Source organism: Panthera tigris, chromosome A2 (assembly GCF_018350195.1).
Source record: "Panthera tigris isolate Pti1 chromosome A2, P.tigris_Pti1_mat1.1, whole genome shotgun sequence".
Taxonomy (NCBI): domain Eukaryota; kingdom Metazoa; phylum Chordata; class Mammalia; order Carnivora; family Felidae; genus Panthera; species Panthera tigris.
This window is the reverse complement of record NC_056661.1, coordinates 159681404-159702320: the sequence shown is the minus strand read 5'-3', so window position 1 is coordinate 159702320 and position 20917 is coordinate 159681404. Positions and strand designations below refer to the sequence as shown.

Below are 20917 nucleotides of genomic sequence, written 5' to 3'. Positions count from 1 at the left end.
ATAAAGCACAGGGAGCACTTGGCCTTGAAGTGTCTGTTGCCCAGGACATGTAGGCCAGCGTTTATGTTGTTGTTAGTGAGGCAGGCTTGCAGAAAACGGGAACAAGCAACATATTTTCTGGGTTTTAATTCCTGCTACCTGGATTGTCTATTTTTGATTCTAAACTTTTTGGATACCAAAAAGAGCCATTCTATTCATACACAGATTTTGGTACACTTCATGGCCGGAATTCCATTTTTCTCCCTTTCAGACAACAAATGTTGATTTTTCTCTTTGCTCTCTCAATGGCACTGAATTTCAGATGGCAGGGGAATGATCCATTCAGGATTCTGGAATCCAGACAGGTTGAGGAGCAGCTGACCAAACAAGCTATATCATCAAGTTTGGGGAAGTTGGGCCGTTTTATGGGGCTGCTGGCCCAGCATGGCTCAGAGAATGGTCATAGCACTCCGTCCTCATTTGTCAGGAGGACAACTCAGCCATGAACTCAAGGGGCAGCTCAGGAGGAGTTTCCTGACAAGCTGCTGGAGGAAGAGAAGGTTTGCTCCTGTCTCCAGGCAGCCTTCCTGCAGAACACAAAAGATCCTGAAGGAATGAACGTGGTTTCTCAGCTCCTTCTGGGCCACGTCTTACACAGAAGGGAAGGCCTTCTTTAGCCAGAGAGATTTCAGAAGAGGTCAGAGTCGAACGACTTGAGCCTGGACACTCGTCATTAGTTAGGATTCTCAAAGAGCCACTGAGGAGCTTGAATCTTCCTAAGCCTTCCAAAGCAGCCTCCAGCTCTCCCCAACTCTGCCCTCCTCCTTAAGCTACTGCTAAGCACAGTTACATGAGCTGGCCTGTGTCTGGCTTAAGGCAATCAACCCCTACACCAGCCACCCTGCCTTGAATAGCCTGCCTGGCTCTCCCTTATGGCTCACATTCTCCAGCTCCCTAATGGGGTGTCGGGCTGGCCACCAGCTGCAGGCCGAGGTCCCAGCAGATACCCTGCCCCCTCACAGCCCCAACACTGCTTCAGCCACCAGGGCTCCCAACACGTCTCTGTGCCAAAGCGCGCTCTGGCTGGGCCCAGCCCAGTACTGGTCATACCTAGATAATGACTTTGAGCTTGCCTGCTATTCTCTACCTCCTAAGAAAAATATGGCCCTTGGCTGCCATGGAGGATGTAGGTCTGAACACCTGGTCTGGGTTGAGGCTATAGATCACCATGTGGTTTAAGTGTCTTTGCTGGGCCATCCCAGCAGCTCATCATATGCTCCTTGTTCCTGCTGGACCAACAACATGAGAAAGTTTCCTCCGTGTTTCGGACAAATACCAGCAGATGCTTCTTTCTTCCCACATCACTCTTCATGTTTAAATTGGTTTGTTACTTTTTGACTAAAGCAGAATCAGAGCCGCGATAATAATTCTTAAAGTAATGAGAGTTAGTGCCTAAAGACTTGTGTTAATCCTCTTTCGATGACAGCTTTTAATTACATTTTAGATGTGGAGTGAGGGGCACTGTGCTTCAGTTGCTTTGAGAAAGGAGACAGGAAGCTGGCCTTCCCTTAGAGCCCACTCTGTGTGCAAATCCAAGAATGAATTCCGGTCTGTGTTAGCCTTAGGTTGAGGCAAGCCCCTCTGTTCTAGAATGGGGAAGGAGCTGTTGGGCAACTTGGCCACGTGTCTTGGCCGTGACACTGATGCCCATGTGATGTTTACACATGGACGCTTTCTGTCTTCTTGGTCGACTGAGAACATTCCTGGGTCACTGTGTGCTGCTGTATGGTCACTGAGGCAGGTAAGCAGAGTAGCTGCAGCCTGACTTTGAATGTCAGGGGGCGTGTATGCATGGGAACTTTCCTTCAGGGCATGTGGGTTAAAGTGAACACACATCAGGTCAGTACTTTAGGAAAGAAGCAATGAGCCAGTTGGAAGCAGGTTCTGTAGGAGGGGGTGAGCGTTACACGGATACACGGAGATAGAAAGCTAAGGGAGTAAAGGTAAAAGCGAAGATACGAAATAACTCATATTTAATGAGTCTGACTTCATGCCAGGTACCCTCCAAAGAGTGCTTATTCTGGACTGTTTCAGTCCACCCTGAGACGTAGGGACTGTATCCCTCTTTATCATTTAAAAAATGTTTTTATTTATTTATTTTGAGAGAAAGAGAGAATGAGCAGGGGAGGGGAAGAGAGAGAAAGAGAGAAAGAGAATCCCAAACAGGCTTTACACCATCAGCACGGACCCCAATGTGGGGCTCGAACCGTGAGATCACGACCTGAGCTGAAAACTAAGAGTTGGGTATTTAACTGATGGAGCCACCCAGGCGCCCCTGTATCTCTTTTTAACACGGAAATACTGAGTAACCTGCCAGTGGTCCCTCAGCCTGTAAGTGGCAGAGGTGGGATTCAAAGCCCACGTTATCCACATGACACAGCGCGAAGGATGACCTCTTGGCAACTGAAGCTGCTTTAACCCATCTCTAAACACGTAATCACAAATGGTTGAAGCTGGAGGACATTCTGGAGACCAATGAATCCAACTCCTTTATTAGACAGGGAAAAAGGAGACTCAAGAGGGAAAGTGGTGACACGCCGTCAGGACAGAGTTTCTAAATGAGAACTGGACCCAGGATAGCTCTCCGGGTTCCCGAATCCCTACTGAATAGGATAGGGATAACGGGCTCCAGGATTTTGCAGCTGTTGAATTGATGTTCTCTCTGGAAACTAGCTCCTCTCCCCACCTCCCCTGGGGAGGACGTCTATTGCAGAACAGTAATTCTCATACTGGTGCAAAATAGCTTGTGTCTGGGAGATGCGCATCATGCCTGCCTCTGAGATGACAGGAAATTAGAAACTAGGATGTGGACCTCCTCGTTTCCGTCGAGGGAAAAGCAACTGCTGACTCATCATGGCGGCCCACTGTTCTGAAGCTTCTTCTCCAGGTCACCAGTGGTTTTAACATTATTAAAGTCAAAGCATGTTTTTCTAGCCTTGTTTTATGCATGGCACCAGATGTTATTTGTCAATAAGAAACCCAGAGAATGGCATGAGACTGTCTCTTCCAGTGACACCCCTCTCCTGGTTTTTCCTTGCTTGTTCCCTCCATTCCCCTTCAGCCTTCTTCCCCAGGTGCTGTGTTTCTGGCTGTCTCTTAAACTGTTCTGTCGAATTCTGACCTCAGCCCTCTACTGTTCTCTCCTTATAAGCTGTTCTTTCAAGAAATCAAAATTCCTTCCAAGACCATAATAAATGTTCCCTTCTATCTCTTTCCATTTACAACTTTATTTTGTCTCCAAACTTTTCAGAGACAACTATAATCCATGGAAAGAAAGGAATAAAAAGGAAAGTTGGGACAAGGTCAGAAAAAGAAGAAACTCAGTCAGTGAAGGCCACCCATTATGAAGAAAACCAGGTAGAATTTAACCAGCATGCTTGGGATGGACAGGATTGAGGACAACAAAACTTGTCCCAGGTAATCTGGGCAAGACGTATGGATAAAGTAGACTTTGCTCATAATATTCAGCAGGAGTCAGTGGACCTGGTATTTAATTAATAAAAAATAATTTTAAAGTAATGTGCAATTTTGAGAACTATAACATGAGGGCAGGATTTGTAAGGGGTTAGCTTTTAATTGGGGTCAAGGAGTATTTTATTTTGAAATCTATGACTCTTTCATGGCCCCTGACGACATGGCTTGTTAACAAATCAGTCTTACTTCCAGAGCTAACGGACTAAGTTAACACGTCTGTAGTCCACCCACCTTGTACCAAAGGAGGTGACATCTAATTTTATCTTTCCTTTTGTGACTTTCCAATGTTCTTAAAGCACTTCAGCACAATTATGAAAGACACCGTGGGGCTCCGGCCCTTGTTAAAATTAGCTGACCCTCAGTGAGGCCCTAGCATAGGGTGACAGGTGGTAGGCCTATGGACAGCAACCAGGTCACGTCTGGTTTTGCTTGGTCTGGGATTGCCACAGTTGACTGACTTGATCAATTAACCCCAAGAAACTCGGGGCGGGGGGTCTAAGGTGGCACATAGCCAGGAAGTCCTTCAAATTTGCTCTCTTGTCATTCAACAGAGGAAAAACAGCTAATTTCTTAAAACGTTAGTGTTCTGGAAAAGAAAACTTAATATTTAGTTGTGGAAACAGGTATTGATCTGAAAGAACATGAGCTTCAGCTGCAACATGTCAAAAGCAAAGACTACCCTGTGAGGTTAGATCGACTTCTTGCAAAGGATGCTCAACTTTTGCTCTGTTTAAATTCCTGAGTGTTGATCTCTTTCTCATGTAAAGATATTTTGTATGGGGAAATTCCCATCTGTCTCTGCCTAGAACCTCCAGGATGTGCAGATAAAGGAATGGATTTCTACTTATCATTTCGAGCAAACCTAAACTTAGGAAGCTCATTTCCTTCTCTTTCTCCCTCCCTCCATCCTTCCTCCCTCATAGTTACAAGCGTCCTAAATTATCAAAGAATTTTCGACAGTCCTAAAGCTGTAGACCTAACATTGCACAGATCAGAGACCTCAGAGATACCCCTCTGATTTTGTAGATGAGGACCTTGAATGCTGGAGAGTGGAGAGTGAGCCAGATTTAGGTTTCCTGATTTATCTTCCTGTTCCATTCTGTCTTGATAGAGTCTACAAGAAGCCTAGACTCTTACTTTTGGGAAGATTTCTATCAAAGCATCCCATAGACAGCTTTATTTTTTCCATTGTGAAGGTTATTAAAACCAACAGGGCGAAGTCATGAAGGCCTTCCTATTACTCACCAACAAACAGCTGGCTGTAGAGTTCCAGGCGGGTGTGACCTTCGGTGGGTGCCTTGCGGACCTGCTGTGGCAGCCGATCCACCTGTAAGCTGGCTTGCTTCACATTCCTCTCCGCGGTGACCCGGTGCCACTGGTCATCATTGAGCGGGGAGGGCGACCTCACCACAATCTCCACTGGCCCGTTACCGACATCAAACGAAAAGGACACTTCTGTGGCAGCTGAAGGAGCAGAAAGCACGAAAGGCACATGAGTATTTTCCTCCCAGATACCAGATAGCAGTGATTTCTAGAGGAAAAACAAAGCCCGTCATCACTTGCTACAAAAACTCGTGGCAAAATCATTTGAGGAAGGAGAGAGAAAACATCAATCCACTATTAATGAACCATATTTCCTCCAAGGGGAGGGAAATATACTTGGATTGGGCACCAGGAATACATTTATTTTCTTACTCCATCTTTAAAAGCTTGTGAAGAAGTTACCGTCGTCGACTCTTTCCAGATAAGCAAACCCAGACCTGGAGAAGATCAAGCATGAGCTGAGTGTCTTATGTTTAGGGAGTAGTGGAGCCAGAACCTAGACCCGGGCTTGTCAGGTTTCAGAGCCCCCGATCTGTGGATTACTAAACACAATGCAACTCTTCAGTAGCTCCCAAGGCAGGGACTCCCTCCTGGAGAGCTTTATGAAACACCGATGTCCAGCCCCATCCCCAGGGATTCTGGCTCAGTTGGTGACATAGGCACTGGTATTTTTAAAAGTATGTCGGAAAATATTAATATATAGCTAGAGTTGAGAGCTACTGTTTTGGGAGAGCTTACACAACTGCATTTCATTAATGTAGTCATCACAATTCCTGTCGAAAACTAGGGAGGCAGGAGTCTTGAAGCAATAAAGGTGACCGGCGCCCTTTTTGGGTCACTGTGGCTGTCCAAAAGGTAGCTCAAGATTCTTGCAGAACAACTCCTTTCCTGAACCATTTGCCATACGCCTAGTCATTTCCAATCTGGAATGCTGGATCCTTCTCATAACGTACCCTCCAACACTGACCACAAGTCATTTCTTTTTTCATAGATCTGCTCAAGGTCCATAACAAATCACCTTTCAATAAGAGACAAATGGATCAGGGTGGTTTGCTTTGGCAACTTCGGTTGTGCGTAGTTTCTTACTTCACATTTTAGGTTTCAATTTCCTCAGTGACCACCTAACGTTTCATAAAACATGCTTTTCAAATGTATATTTTTTTCTTGCGATTGGCAGGAAGGGAAGCTTAATGGAAAGGCCAAGGCGGCACACAGGTCCCCAGCTCCTTTGGCTTGGTGAGTTCTTTTCCACATCAAAGACGTGGCATTTCCCAACTTTGCTTATAAAGAGACTCAGCTCCTTTATCACTAAGGCTTCTGCCTAATCTCTAAGCAGTTTAATTAAATATCTGTCATTTTTTCCCGGGCTAATGGAAAATTCAGCTTCTTTGGACTGGTACTATTTTGAGATGGTGTCACAAGCAATCAAACTTCTAATTTAAAAACCATAGTGGTCCAGATTCTCTCAGGACCTCGACTGTTCCCTGCCTCTGGGTCAGGCCCCTCTGAAAGCAGCATTAACTTTATTAAGCCACAGGGATATTAGATGCAGAGCTCAATTTAATCAACCTAATTGTACCAAGGAATTTTGATCCTTTATGTTATTAGCAGGAGGACTTTAATTTTAACACCTGTGGTGAATCTACACGTACCTGGTAAAGTATCTCCTCTATATGAGGAGCTCATGCCTCCAAGGGTCACTGTGATTTGGTGGAAGCCAGTGACCTTCATGAAGGTATCTACGGACATACCAACGCACATTGACAATCACACGACTCATGGACTGAATGATCTTTCCCTGTATTTCTGGCATAGTTGGGGGCAGGTGGGGAAGTAGCCTCAGTTTCTAAGATTGAATCTGTTCTGTTCTTGTAGTGCTATGGCTTAGCAGATGCATTTTTATTTTTTTAATTAATTTTTTTTAATGTTTGTTTTTGAGAGAGAGGGAGACAGAGTGTGAGAAAGGGTGGGGCAGAGAGAGAGAGGGAGACACAGAATCCGAAGCAGGCTCCAGGCTCTGAGCTGTCAGCAGAGCCTGATGTGGGGCTCAGACCCACAAACCGTGAGATCATGACCTGACCCAAAGTCGGATACTCAACCGACTGAGCCACCCAGGTGCCCCTAGCAGACGCATTTTTAAATGCAAGTTGTCAGAGAAGCAAGAATGCATGGGTTCCTGAGCTAAGTAGGAAAGATGGTTTCATTTTAAAGGCATCAACCGCCATGAGGGAAATAGAATTTAGGGATAATTTGAGTTTAACCCTAAGGTTTGACTTAGAAGGGTAAATGCTGCTCTAATTGCATCTCCTCCTCTCCTCCTGCTACGATGAATTCTTGTCCAGGTCTTTAAATTCTCACCATTTGGAGAAACCCTGAGTATCAACAGCAAACTAGGAAATGTCTCTACTTTTTTCTCTACCTGTCACACTAGATCCCCTGTTTCTGCTTCCGCTGGATCATGGTCTTCTTTTTTTTTTAATTAAAGAACTTTTTTTTACTGTTTATTTATTTTTGAGAGAGAGAGAGAGAGAGAGAGAGAGAGAGAGAGAATGAATGAGTGGGGCAGAGGCAGAGAGAGGGAAACACGGAATCTGAAGCAGGCTGCATGCTATCAGCATGGAGCCCGACGAGGGTCTTGAACTTACAAACTGAGATCATGATCTGAGCCGAAGTCGGACGCTTAACTGACTGAGCCACCCAGGCGTCCCTGGACCACGGTCTCCTTAACATCAGTGCTTCACTCTAGCAAAGAAAAAGGTCTCCAGGCTCCTGCTGCAAAGCTCAGTCCTCTCACCAGTTGGGTATACTAAGAGGTGCTCAATGTCAATGGCCTCTAGGAGCAGATTCCTCCTTAAGGAGCCTCTACTCAGGCTCTGATGTAGAAATATTCACAATTTGAGTACAGCCCACATCCCTTCTCTTGCTTCCTGAGCGAGGGGCTGTGGGCCCAGTGCGAGAGCAAAGGATCGGGCTCCTTTTCCTCAATCATTCAACGTCAGCTCCCCTGACTTGGCTGAGGGACGCCTTTGCGAATCTATCTCCTAGTCAAACAGCAAGTGTGTTTTAAAAGCTTCTAAAGTTCAGTTTGTGGCTGATTGCTCTTGCTCTTCTGGGTGAGAGGAGCTGACATTTTAAAAGAGATAATTACAGAGAGAGTCAGGGAGCGAATAAAAGGGAGGCGGCATAAAAGACACCAGAGCCAATGACACTGTCCTTATTTAATGTGGGTCTCCACTGGAGACCGCAGTGTTGCCCTGTTTCTGCCGGCAAAAAAAGAAATTTCTTACATGCCGGAAGTACTCTTACTTCCAGAAATAAGTATCTGAGAGTGGGATGTATCCAGCGTAGCTCACTGGAAAGACGACTGTAGCAAAAACTGATGGTTGTCTTTCTATCAGTGGCAAGAACTGGAAAGTGTCAGAGATTTCACCCAATTCATAAACTAACAGCTTAGTCTCCCGTAGTTTCCTGTGTGTTGGCAGCAGACAGAAGACTCCCGGGTCAGAGACAAAAGATGTTATTACTCACAGCACAGCAGGCAGTATGCACTTCAGCCCCCCTCCCCCCCCATTCTCTCTTGTCCCTCAAGTTTCATGGGGGCATGTGGAGCAGCCCACAGGGATGCTGTACATGCAGAGCTCATGTCATAGCCGAGGAACCTGAATTTAAGAAACCTCATTGTTTTAAAGGGGCTGCGAGCAAGCTAGCTCTTTTTTTTTTTTTTTTTTTTTTTTTTTTGCCCTGAGGAGAGACATTAGCTTATCCTGGTCAGGAAACTTCTGCCTTCCGAGACCATTTGCCAGCCACACAGCCTTAGAAAGGTACCAACAAAGCCATTAATGGGGAGACCCATGGAGAAGTTTCCTCCAATAAACAGCCACAACCCCCTTTTCTAATTTTGTCCTGGAATCTCTCTACTCGCATAGAATCTTAAGCTTCAGCTATGGATGTCCCTCCCCCAGACACAGAATGTGTATCTGGATTTGTCTAAATTACATACGGCAATTTCACCCTCCTTGCCAGGAACCTGCTTAGGATGGGACATATCATTCCCTCCTGGCTAATAAGATATGAAGAGATTCTTTAAGGCTCTTTTGGGCCACATTTCCTGGCTCATCAGAGACAGACAACCCTTTTATGCCCCTTGATCCTGGGTGGAGGTTGTGGTTCCTAATGTTGCTGGAACCACCTTGTAAATCAGAAATGCTGAGGAGAACAGGGAGAACAGTGGGATAAACCAGGGTCTTTGGTGATGTTGGTCAGCCCCTAAATTATTCCCAGAGTCGCTCAACACTTTTCACGCGAGACATCCACTATTGTTTAAGCCATTTTGATTCCAGTTGAAAGCTTGTTAACTGTTACAGGGAATGGTTTGGGAGTCAATAGATGCGACTTCTCGTCATAGCTTTACCTTTTTCACCTTTTGGGCCTCAGTTTCCTGGTGTCTGAAATGAGGATCACATCTATAGCTTTCCCAGAGTTTCTGTGTCCAAAATGTGTTTGAAAACACTGAACTCATCTCTAAGGTCCCTTCAAATGGCAACGTGCTATGATCTAATTTTCAAGGGATTCAAAGAGAACTAATGAAGGGAAATATAGCTAGTCTTAATGGTAATTTTAGATCTTGAATCCTTACAGGGAGAAAAGAGATTGCATGAAAAGAGAAAGGCACAAGGTGGCATGTTGGTGTATCAGAAATTACCTTTGAATCAATCTGGTTCCTGACTTCATTTGAGTGACTTAAAACCATAAATGGGACAGAACCATGCACAGCTCTTGGTCCAGCCTCTCACGGTCCAGCAGGTGGCATTCTTTACTCTCCTTGTAATTCAACACATGTTTTCTTAAACAAATCACCTCCAGGCTTACTGTACTGAGTCACAAATTTAACAACAGACCAGAATAGTGGACTTTTTGGCTCTCAGCTCTCCAAGCAGGTGAAGTGACATTGAGACATTAGGTCATTCAATATGGAACAGGTAAAGAGAAAAGACAGGGACAGGTACGCACAGTGAGTTTGCTGGGAAGACCCATGAATGCTGTTACGGTTTTGATGATGATTTGTTTCTTCCATCTTAAAATGAAGTTTAGGGACTGAGGATTATTCCGCACAAAATCTCATTTGACCCGTATAACAAAACTGATAATAGATAGAGCAGATATTTTAGCCTCATTCTACAGTGGAGAATGTTTGGATATATTTTCTTCTTCTTCCTCTTTTAAATGTGTATTTATTTAGAAAGAGAGAAAGTGTGTGAGTGCACGGGGGAAGGGGAGAGGCAGAGAGAGAGAGGGAGAGACAGAATCTCAAGCAGGCTTTGTGCTGTAAGTGCAGAGCCCAACGTGGGGCTCAATCTCACGAACCTCAAGATCATGACCTGAGTTAATCGAATGAGCCACCCAAATGCTCCAATCTTCTCCTTCTCATTCTCCTCTTCCTCCCCCTTCTTTCTCTTCCTCTTCCTCTCCTTTTTCTCTTTCCTCTTCTTCTTCTCCTCCTCTTTCTTCTTCTTCTTCTTCTTCTTCTTCTTCTTCTTCTTCTTCTTCTTCTTCTTCTCCTCCTCCTCCTCCTCCTCCTCCTCCTCCTCCTCCTCCTCCCCCTTCTTCTTCTCCTCCTCCTCCTCCTCCTCCTCTTCCTCCTACTCCTCCTCTTTCTCCTTCTTCTTCTTCTTCTTCCTTTTTATGAAGGCAGGGCTAAGTATACATCAGGAAACCAAAGAATTTACATAACATGAGAGGGTCATGAGTTGAGGCAGGAACACTGAACATAGAGTCACTGTGAGAATCAGAGAGATGAGGGAAAGAAGGAAGAAGTAAAGAGAATACCTGTGTTCTTATGTAAGGCCAAGTGCTCCATCTTACCCTGGAGGCTGCCCACTCCTTCTTACCTACTCAAGGACACCAGTCCAGCACGTCTCCCCTCTCTTCCATGGCACCAATAATTTGTTCTTTGCTGGATCACTCCACATGAACATGTCGACATGTCTCTACTCTCAGCAGCCACCACCACTACAGAATCTTTCTCTTGACCTTATTTCTTATTTCTTTGCTCTCTTTAATTGCCACATTCCTTGAAAGAGCTTCCTGTAGTCTCTGTATCTGCTTCTTCTCCTCTTAGCCCTTCTTTAACCCCATCACATGAGGCTTTCTCCTCCACTACATCTGTTTCTGCCCCAGGGCCTTAGCATTCATTGTGCCCTTTACCCAAATAACTCTGTGGCTTCTCTTTTACCCTTATGCTCACATGTTATCATATTAGAAATTCCTTCCCTAAACCTTTTATGTTAAATAGCGAACCCCTCTCTCAGCTGCCTTTTTTCCTTTATCCTGATTTTTTTCCCACTTATGTAGCACGTATTGTATCACCATCTGGCACAAAATATATGTGCTCCTGGCCTCACTGAAGCAGAGATATTTTCTGTTTTGTTCATTTTTGTTATATATATCCTCAGCACCTAGAACAATGCCTGCCACAGAGAAAGCACAAGTTGTGAATAAATGAATGAATGAATAGAAACACTCCTACCAAGGAGGCCAGATGATTATAATATAGATACTCTGAATCAAAGAAATCCAGGCAAACCATAGTTTAGGAGACAGGCATATACAAGGAATGTCATCTTCTGTTCCACAAGCATCTTTCCTAAGAGCATAAAGTAAGAATGTATGTTTTCTCAGACTGGGACAAGATACATTAGTTATACCAGTTATTTACAAATAGAAGAACAGTTGAGGATCAAAGGCTTATCCAGGATAAACCCAGCAGTGCAGTCAGAAGCATATTCTGAGGCTTCTGGCACAGAGATTCTCATTCGAAAGTTGTGATAGGGCCGTGGAGTCTGCATTTTGTTAACTCCAGGGTTCCTGATGCAACTAGTCCTGGAATCCTACTTTGCAAACCACTAGGATCCCCATGTTCCATTCTGGTAGTGAGGTCCTAAGAATTGGAGTTTATCTCCTTGCCCGCAAAGGAAATATGTTCAAAACTGTAGAGTGAAGAGTTTCAGTTTGCTTAAAGAGAGAAGTCCAGGCGTTGCCCTTGGACCTGGGAGGGCGATATCTAAACCCCTGGAATGTTGTGTCTTTGTTTGCCTGAGAGTCTGACAATGTGATCTAGGGTGGGAGCTGAGCACGCCAGATAGACCAACGATGTAGGGGAGGGTGGAGGCTTGGGTCACACAGTTCAAGCCTTGGGAGGGCTGGAAACGGAGGTAGGGTCATGTGGGCGGCCAACCGCTCCTACCTACCTGAGCCGGACTAAAGATCCTGAACACCGAGGCTCGTTTGGACAACTCCCTGAACACGCTGTGGGCGTCAGAGGTGTGTGTGAGGCTGCACAGGCTATGGATGGGCCTTCTAAGTTTGTGGTTGGGCTCCCTGCAAAACCCAAACAACCACTTCAGTTTGCAGGTATGTGACTGAACCCAATAATGTGAAGGCCAGAGGACTTTTGAGAATGGATTCGCCTTCACCTCCTAGAAAGGGAACTGAGTCTGTGAGATGCTAACACGCAGTCAACACTAAGCATAGAGAGCTGGTTTTTCTAACTATACCATACTGCGTTTCATATTGTACAGGAAATAAAAAAAATTTTTTTGATGTTTATTATTTTGAGAGCGAGGAAGAGCAAGCATGCACATGTGTGGGGGGTAGGGAGGGGCAGAGAGAGACAGAGAACCCCAAGCAGGCTCCATGCTGGCAGCTCAGAGCCCAACATGGGGCTCAATCTCATGAACCGCGAGCCGAAATCAAGAGTCGGATGCTTAATTGGCTGAGCCACCCAGGCACCCCCCCGCCCCCAATTTTTTATAATATAGTCTATTTTTTCTTTATAATAGTCTTAGCTTGTGAATATAGAAATTTTTAGAGCCAAATATGCATAGTCACACCCCAAAATTCAGTGTTAAACACATCTGCAAATGAACACTGGGAGGGAAAATTTATTTGAAGCCTTTTGGAAATTCTTCAAGGAAATGCCTGGAGCTTAAGAATCAATGTTATGAACTCTTTTTAAAACCTCTGGTTATCTTGATAACCTCTCGAGTATGAGAAATATTTCTCCTTATGTATTTTGGCCTCTAAGCCTTTTATGATGGTTAAAAAATAACTTCACAAACAAAGATATCCACAGAGAAAAGGGAGTTACCACTGGCCGTGCAAAAACAGAGAGCTGTCTTTAAAATGCAAAGCCTTTCTAATTTTAGTTTTCTCCACACATTTAACCTCCTTCTGAGAATAACTTCTTGAATATTAATGGACCTGTACAGTTTAAAAAGGAAAAAGCCAAAAATCTTTCCAAAATGACATGAGGTGCCAAGCAGGACCTGCCCTTAGTAAGGGACATGTAGACAGGTTTTAAATACCTTCATGTTTGGAACGAGTGGAGACTTGTGTGCTGGACAGAGAGCGCTCGATTTGGAAGAATGAAGTCCCAGAGGGTGACTGTGTGGACAGAGTGTTTGTGATAAAAGGAGATGTAGAAACTGCTCTTGAGGAACATGGAATTGGATGCCTGAGGAGTCTCCAGAGATGGAGAGGAATGTGGATTTGAAGTGAGGACGGGACCTCAAAGAAGCTTTGCTCTTGACCACAGGCTCTGCTTACGTGGACACTGAAAATGAGGAAAAGCCAAAGACGTGATGCCAGGGGGAAAGGCCGAGGCTGTGGAAGAAGCCTGCCGGTGAGGTGTGGGAATGCACCTGTCAGAAGTGGACAGGCAAGGAGACCGCTGTTTTCTGGTTGCCACGGACTGAGTTCCAGCCCAGACTGGGGGTCTTGTCACGGGCGCTATTTCTCTCTCTCTGTTTTGCAGCCAATTGTTTTCAATCCAGAAACAATTGCCGCATGGCCATTTCAATGCCACGGGGACTTCGGACACTATCTCTCTAGTTAAAAGGAAAAAAAAAAAAAAAGGTGCCACAGGAAGATTTTACATTCTACGTGCTCCGGACATGGAACATAAAAAGGGATTTATTCTGTTTTCCGTGACAACACCAGATGCGCGTCAATTGCGTCCCATTTGCGGTATTGGGCAAAGAGTGGAGAAAAGGGAAACCATGGTCAACAGAGACTTTAAATGGGGATGCAGAAAGATAGAAAAGAATAGGAGGACTCTTTCCATATCGCGAGCTTTCTTAAAGTGTGAAGAACTTCCATAAAAGTTTCTTGTTCCTCGGAATCTCTGCAAGAGACTGGTTTCACAGACCCTCAATAAGGTAAGCAAGGAGAACGTATGGAACAGCTTAGGAACAGGTCACCCGCCACGGGGACTGTTCTGCTGGGCACATCCTGTGTGGCCTTCCCAAGACAGGTCTTCCATTTTCCTCATTGGGCCCCCTCTGCTGCTTGCTGTGGCATGTGAGCGAGCCTTAAACGTACTTAAGGTATGTAGTTTGCTCTTGTGTGGGATGATGGCCTGAGAATTCATAATGGGAAGCCAGTAGATCAGAAGGTGAGAAAATCTATCTTTTAAAAGTTAAGCTAGAGGCACCTGGGTGGCTCAGTCAGTTCAGCGTCTGACTTTGGCTCAGGTCATGATCTCACAGTTCGTGAGTTCAGGCCCTGTATCGGGCTCTGTGCTGACAGCTCGGAACCTGGAGCCCACTTCGGATTCTGTGTCTCCCTCTCTCTCTGCCTCTCCCTCGCCCCTGCTCACACTCTGTCTGTCTGTCTCAAAAATAAATAAACACTAAAAAAAAAAATTTTTAAAGTTAAGTCCAACAATAAAGGATCATTGATTAAATGAAGCACTTGGCAACTGAGACACTGTGCTTCCCAATCTTTTTATAACCCATGCTCCCATTTGTTGACAGAATAATCTAATTATCATCTCCAGGCACTGAAGTCCCCAGATACGGGAGGCTGATGGGGAATAAAACGAATCCCTGAAGGTCTCAGATAAACGCCCTACTCCAACAAGAATTGTTTTGGTGCATTATATTCTGTAGGTTGTAAAACAAAAATAATAGCTCTTTGGTTTTGTTTTGTTAATATAAAATAATGGTTTTCCAAACACACATGCTGTCTTAGAGATTCTGATATAGTCTCTGTTCACAGTTGAAAAAAAAAAATCACTGTTGTGGAGTTAAAAAAACCCAACAAAGCTGACATGTAATGTGCTTCTGAAATCTCATTACACGAAACAAGTTGGTTACAAATAGTATGCACCATATGATCTTATTTTTGTAAAATATTATATATGAGCGCATAGAAAAATGTTTGGACATATGCACACCAACAGAATATTGTTAAGTATACCAGCTGATTTTTGGGGTTTATTTTTCCTGCTTCTCTGGATTTTTTTAAAAAAATTTTATTTTTTATTCATTTACAGAGAGAGAGAGAGAGAGAGAGAATATGAATGAATGGGGGAAGGGCAGAGAGAGAGAGGAAGACACACAATCCAAAGCAGGCTCCAGGCTCTGAGCTGTCAGCACAGAGCCTGACACGGGGTTCGAACCTGCGAACCGCGAGATCATGACCTGAGCCGGTCAGATACTTAACTGACTGAGCCACCCAGGGACCCCTGGATTTTTAATTCAATCAACAATAAACCAACACTATTTGTATAATTTTTAGAAGTCACAATCTGATAATTTCCACTTCTTTTGCAAAGGTTGGTAACATTTTAAGTAACTCTATTCTATAATTTTAACAAGTGTTTAATCAGAGAGATTAACCAAAATGCAAAGAAGGGGATTTCATTTAAATACAGAAAATTAGAGGGAGTTTAAAGCCAAAGCAGAACATTCCTCCTTAGTTCTTTACTGGTTTTAAGATACCTGAGAAGATCGAAAAAAAAAAAAAAAAAAGGCGGGGGAATGGTCAAACTCTACCATAAGCTAATTTTGAACAAGGTGTGAATTTTTTTCCCCCATTAAAAATGGCTAAAAATAAGGGCATGCTATTTTTCAAAGTAAAATCCTCACAGGTCTGAAGTGCCAGCATGTTCCGATGTTTAAACTAATGTATACAGGAATCGGAATGCAAGAAGGAGCATAATTCAGTGTTATAATTACACTTGACAGATATACACTGTTTCATTATTCATTGCCTCTGGTTGCACTTACCCAGAAAGACCCTGCAGAATCCTAAGTATCAACCACTCTTCAGGAGAAGCCATTTGGCATTCTTATCAGTTCTCATCACAGGCATCAAATTCAGAGATGCAGAAAACCAAATGTGATCATTTTAACACTATCTGCAAAGGCAAGTAAAATGAGTAATTTCCCAAGAGGCCTTGGGTCCAGCCAGCTTTCTTCTGTCAAACTCTTAACACAGATATGTGGGTGGGTCATGGCTGTAATGAAAAATGCCTTTTAACTGGTCCCTAGACTTTTGCTATATTTGTTTCAATTCCTCAAGTGCTCCATGATCTTTCTCCTCTACTTGCTTTTGCCTGTGCTGTTTACTCTCTGGAAAGATGCCTCTATCTCATTTATTTGCCTGTCATTGCTCAGGGCGGATCAAGGCACCTTCTGGAACCTACCCCGATGTCTTTAGGCAAGGTTAAAGCCTACTCCTTTCCATCGTCCTGGTACCTGTGGCAGAGGCTGCTGACTTTTCATGAAAAGTTTATTTCCTCCTGTCCACAGTCACCCCTGCGAAGCTGCCAGGCATCAGGAGCTGCCTTTTCCAGTCCCCAGAAATCTAGGTGGAGGTGGGTGACACCTTACCACCAACAGAATGAGAGCAGGTCTGCATGGCACCTGTCCACCCTCCCTTTCTCTGTCTTGCAGCTGGACCTTGAAACGCCCAGGCTCCAGGCGCCTCCAGGAGTCCAGGAGACTCCATGCAAAAGGAGTCTTGAACTCAAATCCCAGTGTGGAAGGGCTTCACGGACCAAAGCATGCATGGCAGACTGCTGGACACTCACTAAAACCTGGGCTTTAGTCACTACAGCAGCTTCACTTATTCCTGAGTGTGAACATTTCTTATCCCTAAATCTCTTATTTATGAGATTTTAAAAATTAACCAAAGGGTCTTCTCCATCCGACCACTGGAATTTTAAAGGGATGAATTATACCGTAATGGTCTTACTAGAGTTTCAACACCCATCTATCAGATGGTGGAATTCTGTAATTGCTACAACTATGATGTTCAATTTTTTTAAGTTTATTTATTTACTTTGAGAGAGACAGAGATAGTGTGAGTAGGGGAGGGGCGGGGGGGGAGAGAGAGAGAGAGAGAGAGAGAGAGAGAGAGAGTGAGAAGCCCAAGCAGGCTCTTCACTGCCAGAGCAGAGCCCAACATGGGGCTCGAACTCATGAAACCGACAAACTCAGATCATGACCTGAGCTGAAATCGAGCGTCAGATGCTTAACCGACTGAGCCACCCAGGCGGCCCTGAACTATGACATTTTAGAGAAAAGAGAAGGGCTAGGACCACATGGGAGCCTAGACTGACTGGTATATGTGCCTGTGAATGTCTGAGCCACCTCCTTCACTAACCCCACCAAACTGAGTCCCAAGGAAAGGAGAGGCAGAACTGTGCCTTGCCTATCAGAAAGGCAAACAAACACTTGCCTTCTTGAGATGTTTGTCAAGGACAAGCTTGACGTTAAGAAATATGGAAAGAGATTTCCTTTGTCCTTCAACATTTCTGTTCTACATTGAATGGACTCTAGAACCCGGACCTCAAGCTGCCACACAAAGCCCTATTTTTCAGCCCCACTTAAAAAAACCAAACACACCACAAAAGTCTTTATGGTTAGCCATGGAATATGAGTGCCATTTATGATGCTGTGTCTATTGGAAAGTATATTACAAGGTTTTGAATAGCCAGCTCAGAAACTCCTATGACACAGTCCTCTGTAAGTTGGGAAGTACCTAAACTAAAACACAGGGCGGGGGGTGGGGGGGCGGGAAGTGAAACAAGAATATTATAGAGATAGAAATAAGTCTTCTTTTCCTAAAGGGTCCAAGAAGAATATATTTCAGCTATGACCCAAGGCCTATATTAGATTTCATGTAGTTCCTATCTTGAGTGCTATTAAAAGTTACCTTGTAATTTGAGCAAACTGCGTTTCTTCATCTGTGAAAAACTGTTTTTGTAAGGTTTTTCAAGTTGACATCCAGCTGGGCAATGTTTGTTACCTGGTTTTAATTTAGGTGTTTGTCTGATGTCTTGCAAAATCCTAGCAATGTGATGCTTATAGTTAGTTGTCTTTGGCCCTTTGAGATATATGCCTGGTTTTGAGCTATTTCAAGTAATCTTTCCCAGTCACTCACTACATTTAAATGAATTCTGCTCCCTGATTTATTGTATCTCCTTTTTTTAACCAGCTTTGAATTAATTGGTCCCAAGCGTCATCCTTAGTTGAATCAATTCGCCAGTGTTAGTAACATGCACTGACATTGGCATCAACTTTTTCTTCTTGAAGCATTTGTTTCTATGAACATACAGAGCCTGTTAGAGCTCCCATTGGCTTCTAAAATGGCAGAAGTAAGGTCTCTAATCTTATAACTCTACACAGCTATTTCAACTTTTCTCACCAATATTTTTAGAAAAATGAAAGAATTCTATAATAGGTGTCTTCTGTATTTTAAATCAAGATGCAGTAAAAAAAAAAAAGTTGTGTGGGCAGAGTTTCAACTGGGGGAAGACAATTCCAGAACAGGGAAAGACACAGTGGGTCATAAGAAAGTGTGGGTGGCATCCAGGGACTGTCAGTAGATGGGCAGGCTAAGGTGAAGCACTTAGGCACTGTTGGAAAGAGGCAAAGTTTGTATGTAAAGAAGACTGAAAAATTAGGTTAAAGCCTGAAATCATTGGCCAAGCTTAAGTACTTGAACTTTGCATTATAATGCATTGACAAACCGTCATGGTAAGAAAAGGAATGACAGGGCCGATCTGTAGATATTGGTCCTCACCAGGAAGGGCAGATGTCAGGAGGGAGGGAATGAAGTGAGGGAGATAAAGTATGAGGCTGTTTGATTCAAGAATCCAAGGCATTTCAACCAAAGAAGACATCATGGGAGATAAAGGGAGAAGTCTGAGAAGACTTCATTATCTTTGCATTTTTGTTACATTCATGTTTTTGCGACTCGTTGGGATTGATGCTTTCTCTGGGACAATTCTGGCATGATAACATACCATCAGGAACATCAGAATAACATTTCACTATATTAAAAATAGAGGGTTCTATCAAGATAAACAGTCTATGTAGTGTGGGGACCTCAGTGAAACATTAAATATGACTTTGATCGTTCTAACCTGGATCATGAAGAAAATAGTGATGACATTAATTAAGATGGGAAGCACCAGAGAGCGCTTTTGGGTGAAGATGATGGATTTCGGTTTTGACATATTGAGCTTGAGGTACCTATGGGTGATTCTGATGGATCCTTAATTAGAATTTACAACTAAGGGTCCATGATTTTAGAAAATCTCCTAATTACATGTAGTAGAAGCATGTGTGTGGACTGGAATTTATTTGAAGCATATGTCATTTGTTCCAATACAATCCTCCTCCCGCCATCATGTCTAGGAGAATGGAGAACGATGGCATGGAAATTGAAGATGCTGCTTCCTTATAAGCTCACTTACGGTGGGAGGTGGTAAGCCGCATGTGATGCTAATGGCCTCTGACCAGGTTTGTAGGATTGTTGATGCTGGAAGACACCTTAAGATGGTCCAGTGTGCCCTTCTTTTACAAGTGAACGTGACAAAGTCTGGGGAGGTCAAGCAACTAGTCTTGAGTCGGTCTGCCTAGGTCAGACCTAGATCATGGTCTCTATTCCTCTTGTTGAAAAACTGTTTTATTAATCTTTTTTGTCCTTTAATCATTTGGGATCGTCTCATAGGGTTTTTTCTTTTTCCATTAAAGTATAGTTTACAGACAGCAAAATGTGAAAATATTAAGTGTTCAGTTGAAAAAAATATATATATATATATAACCACTCCTTGGATCAAGATAGAGGACATTTCCACCACCACAGAAGGCTCCTTTGAGCCCCCTTCCAGTTAATACTCCCAATCCCCAGGATATCTACTACCATGACTTCTATCTCTGTGGATTACTTTGGCCTGTTTTTGGATGTCATCTAAAAGAAATGAGTGTATGTTGTAATGTACATACAATGTAATGTCTGTGAGGGATTCCTGTCTCTTAATATTGACTTACTTTTTATTGCCCTAAAATGTCTTTAGCTTGACTATGTAGATAGGCTGGGGGCCAATACAGAGACTCTGAGCACACAGGGACCTGTAGTGAGGTCTTGAGGAGCCTGTGTTCTGGATTCCAGCTGATTTTCAGAGCAGAAGTTGAGTCTCAGAGGAGGGGCAAGCTATCTCTTTGAGTGTGGCTGCAAGTGTCCTGTCCTTGGGGGCTCTGTGTCAAGGTTCTGAGCCAGAGGCTAAGGAGATGCTACCAGAAAGATGGTTTTAACTTCAAAAGAAGAATCCCTCCCTGTACCAGGAAGTGTGAGCAGAGTGGGTTCACCATCTCTACTATGACCTTGAGGGAGAAGAAAGGAAATGCTGGGTGACAGAGGTTAAATAGTACCCAGACTGGCTGCTGTGTGAGTGGGCTGGTCAGGAGAGCTGGGTGGTCTTCTAAAGGAGCCTCTGGAATGTGGAGGAAGAAAGGCGGGACCACAATCTCTCTAGAGAGGAGATTCCATCTGGCCAGCTCTTCCTAGAAATGTCCAAGTCAAGAGACATGGCTGGACCAGTAACATCTAAGGTAACTTGGGTCAGTTTTCATATCAAGAGGATACCCTTCTCTAAAGTCTACTTTTATAACTCTAGGGTACCTCTGGCACATGTTCAAATAACTACCCCTTCTGGGAGATCAGCAAAGAAATCTGAGTAAACTTAATCTGACTTTGTTGTTCACCAATTATTTGTATGTCTTCTAATACCCAAAATTCAAGCAGCTAATACACTACATAGCTTTAATACAGCACAAATTTCGTCTTTAAATTGCATCTCTGAACTTTTTTCTTAGTCTATAACGAAAATTGAAAAACTAAATCAGAAGCTAGAGACATTTTTTAAATTAATAAAACTGCAATAATGTTGCTATTCGGGTTTTTAATTTTTTTTTTTTTTGAGGATGCAGTTTTCTTTCTTACGTAT

General features: G+C 43.7%; 1 protein-coding gene across 1 annotated transcript in view; it reads right to left on the bottom strand.

Moving 5' to 3' along the window:
* Positions 1-20917, bottom strand: part of CNTNAP2 (contactin associated protein 2) — a 1960721-nt gene that overhangs the window by 225527 nt on the left and 1714277 nt on the right. Inside the window, exon 17 of the mRNA XM_042974552.1 lies at positions 4759-4977. Coding sequence (XP_042830486.1) covers positions 4759-4977 — 219 coding nt within the window. The remainder of the gene's footprint in view (positions 1-4758; positions 4978-20917) is intronic.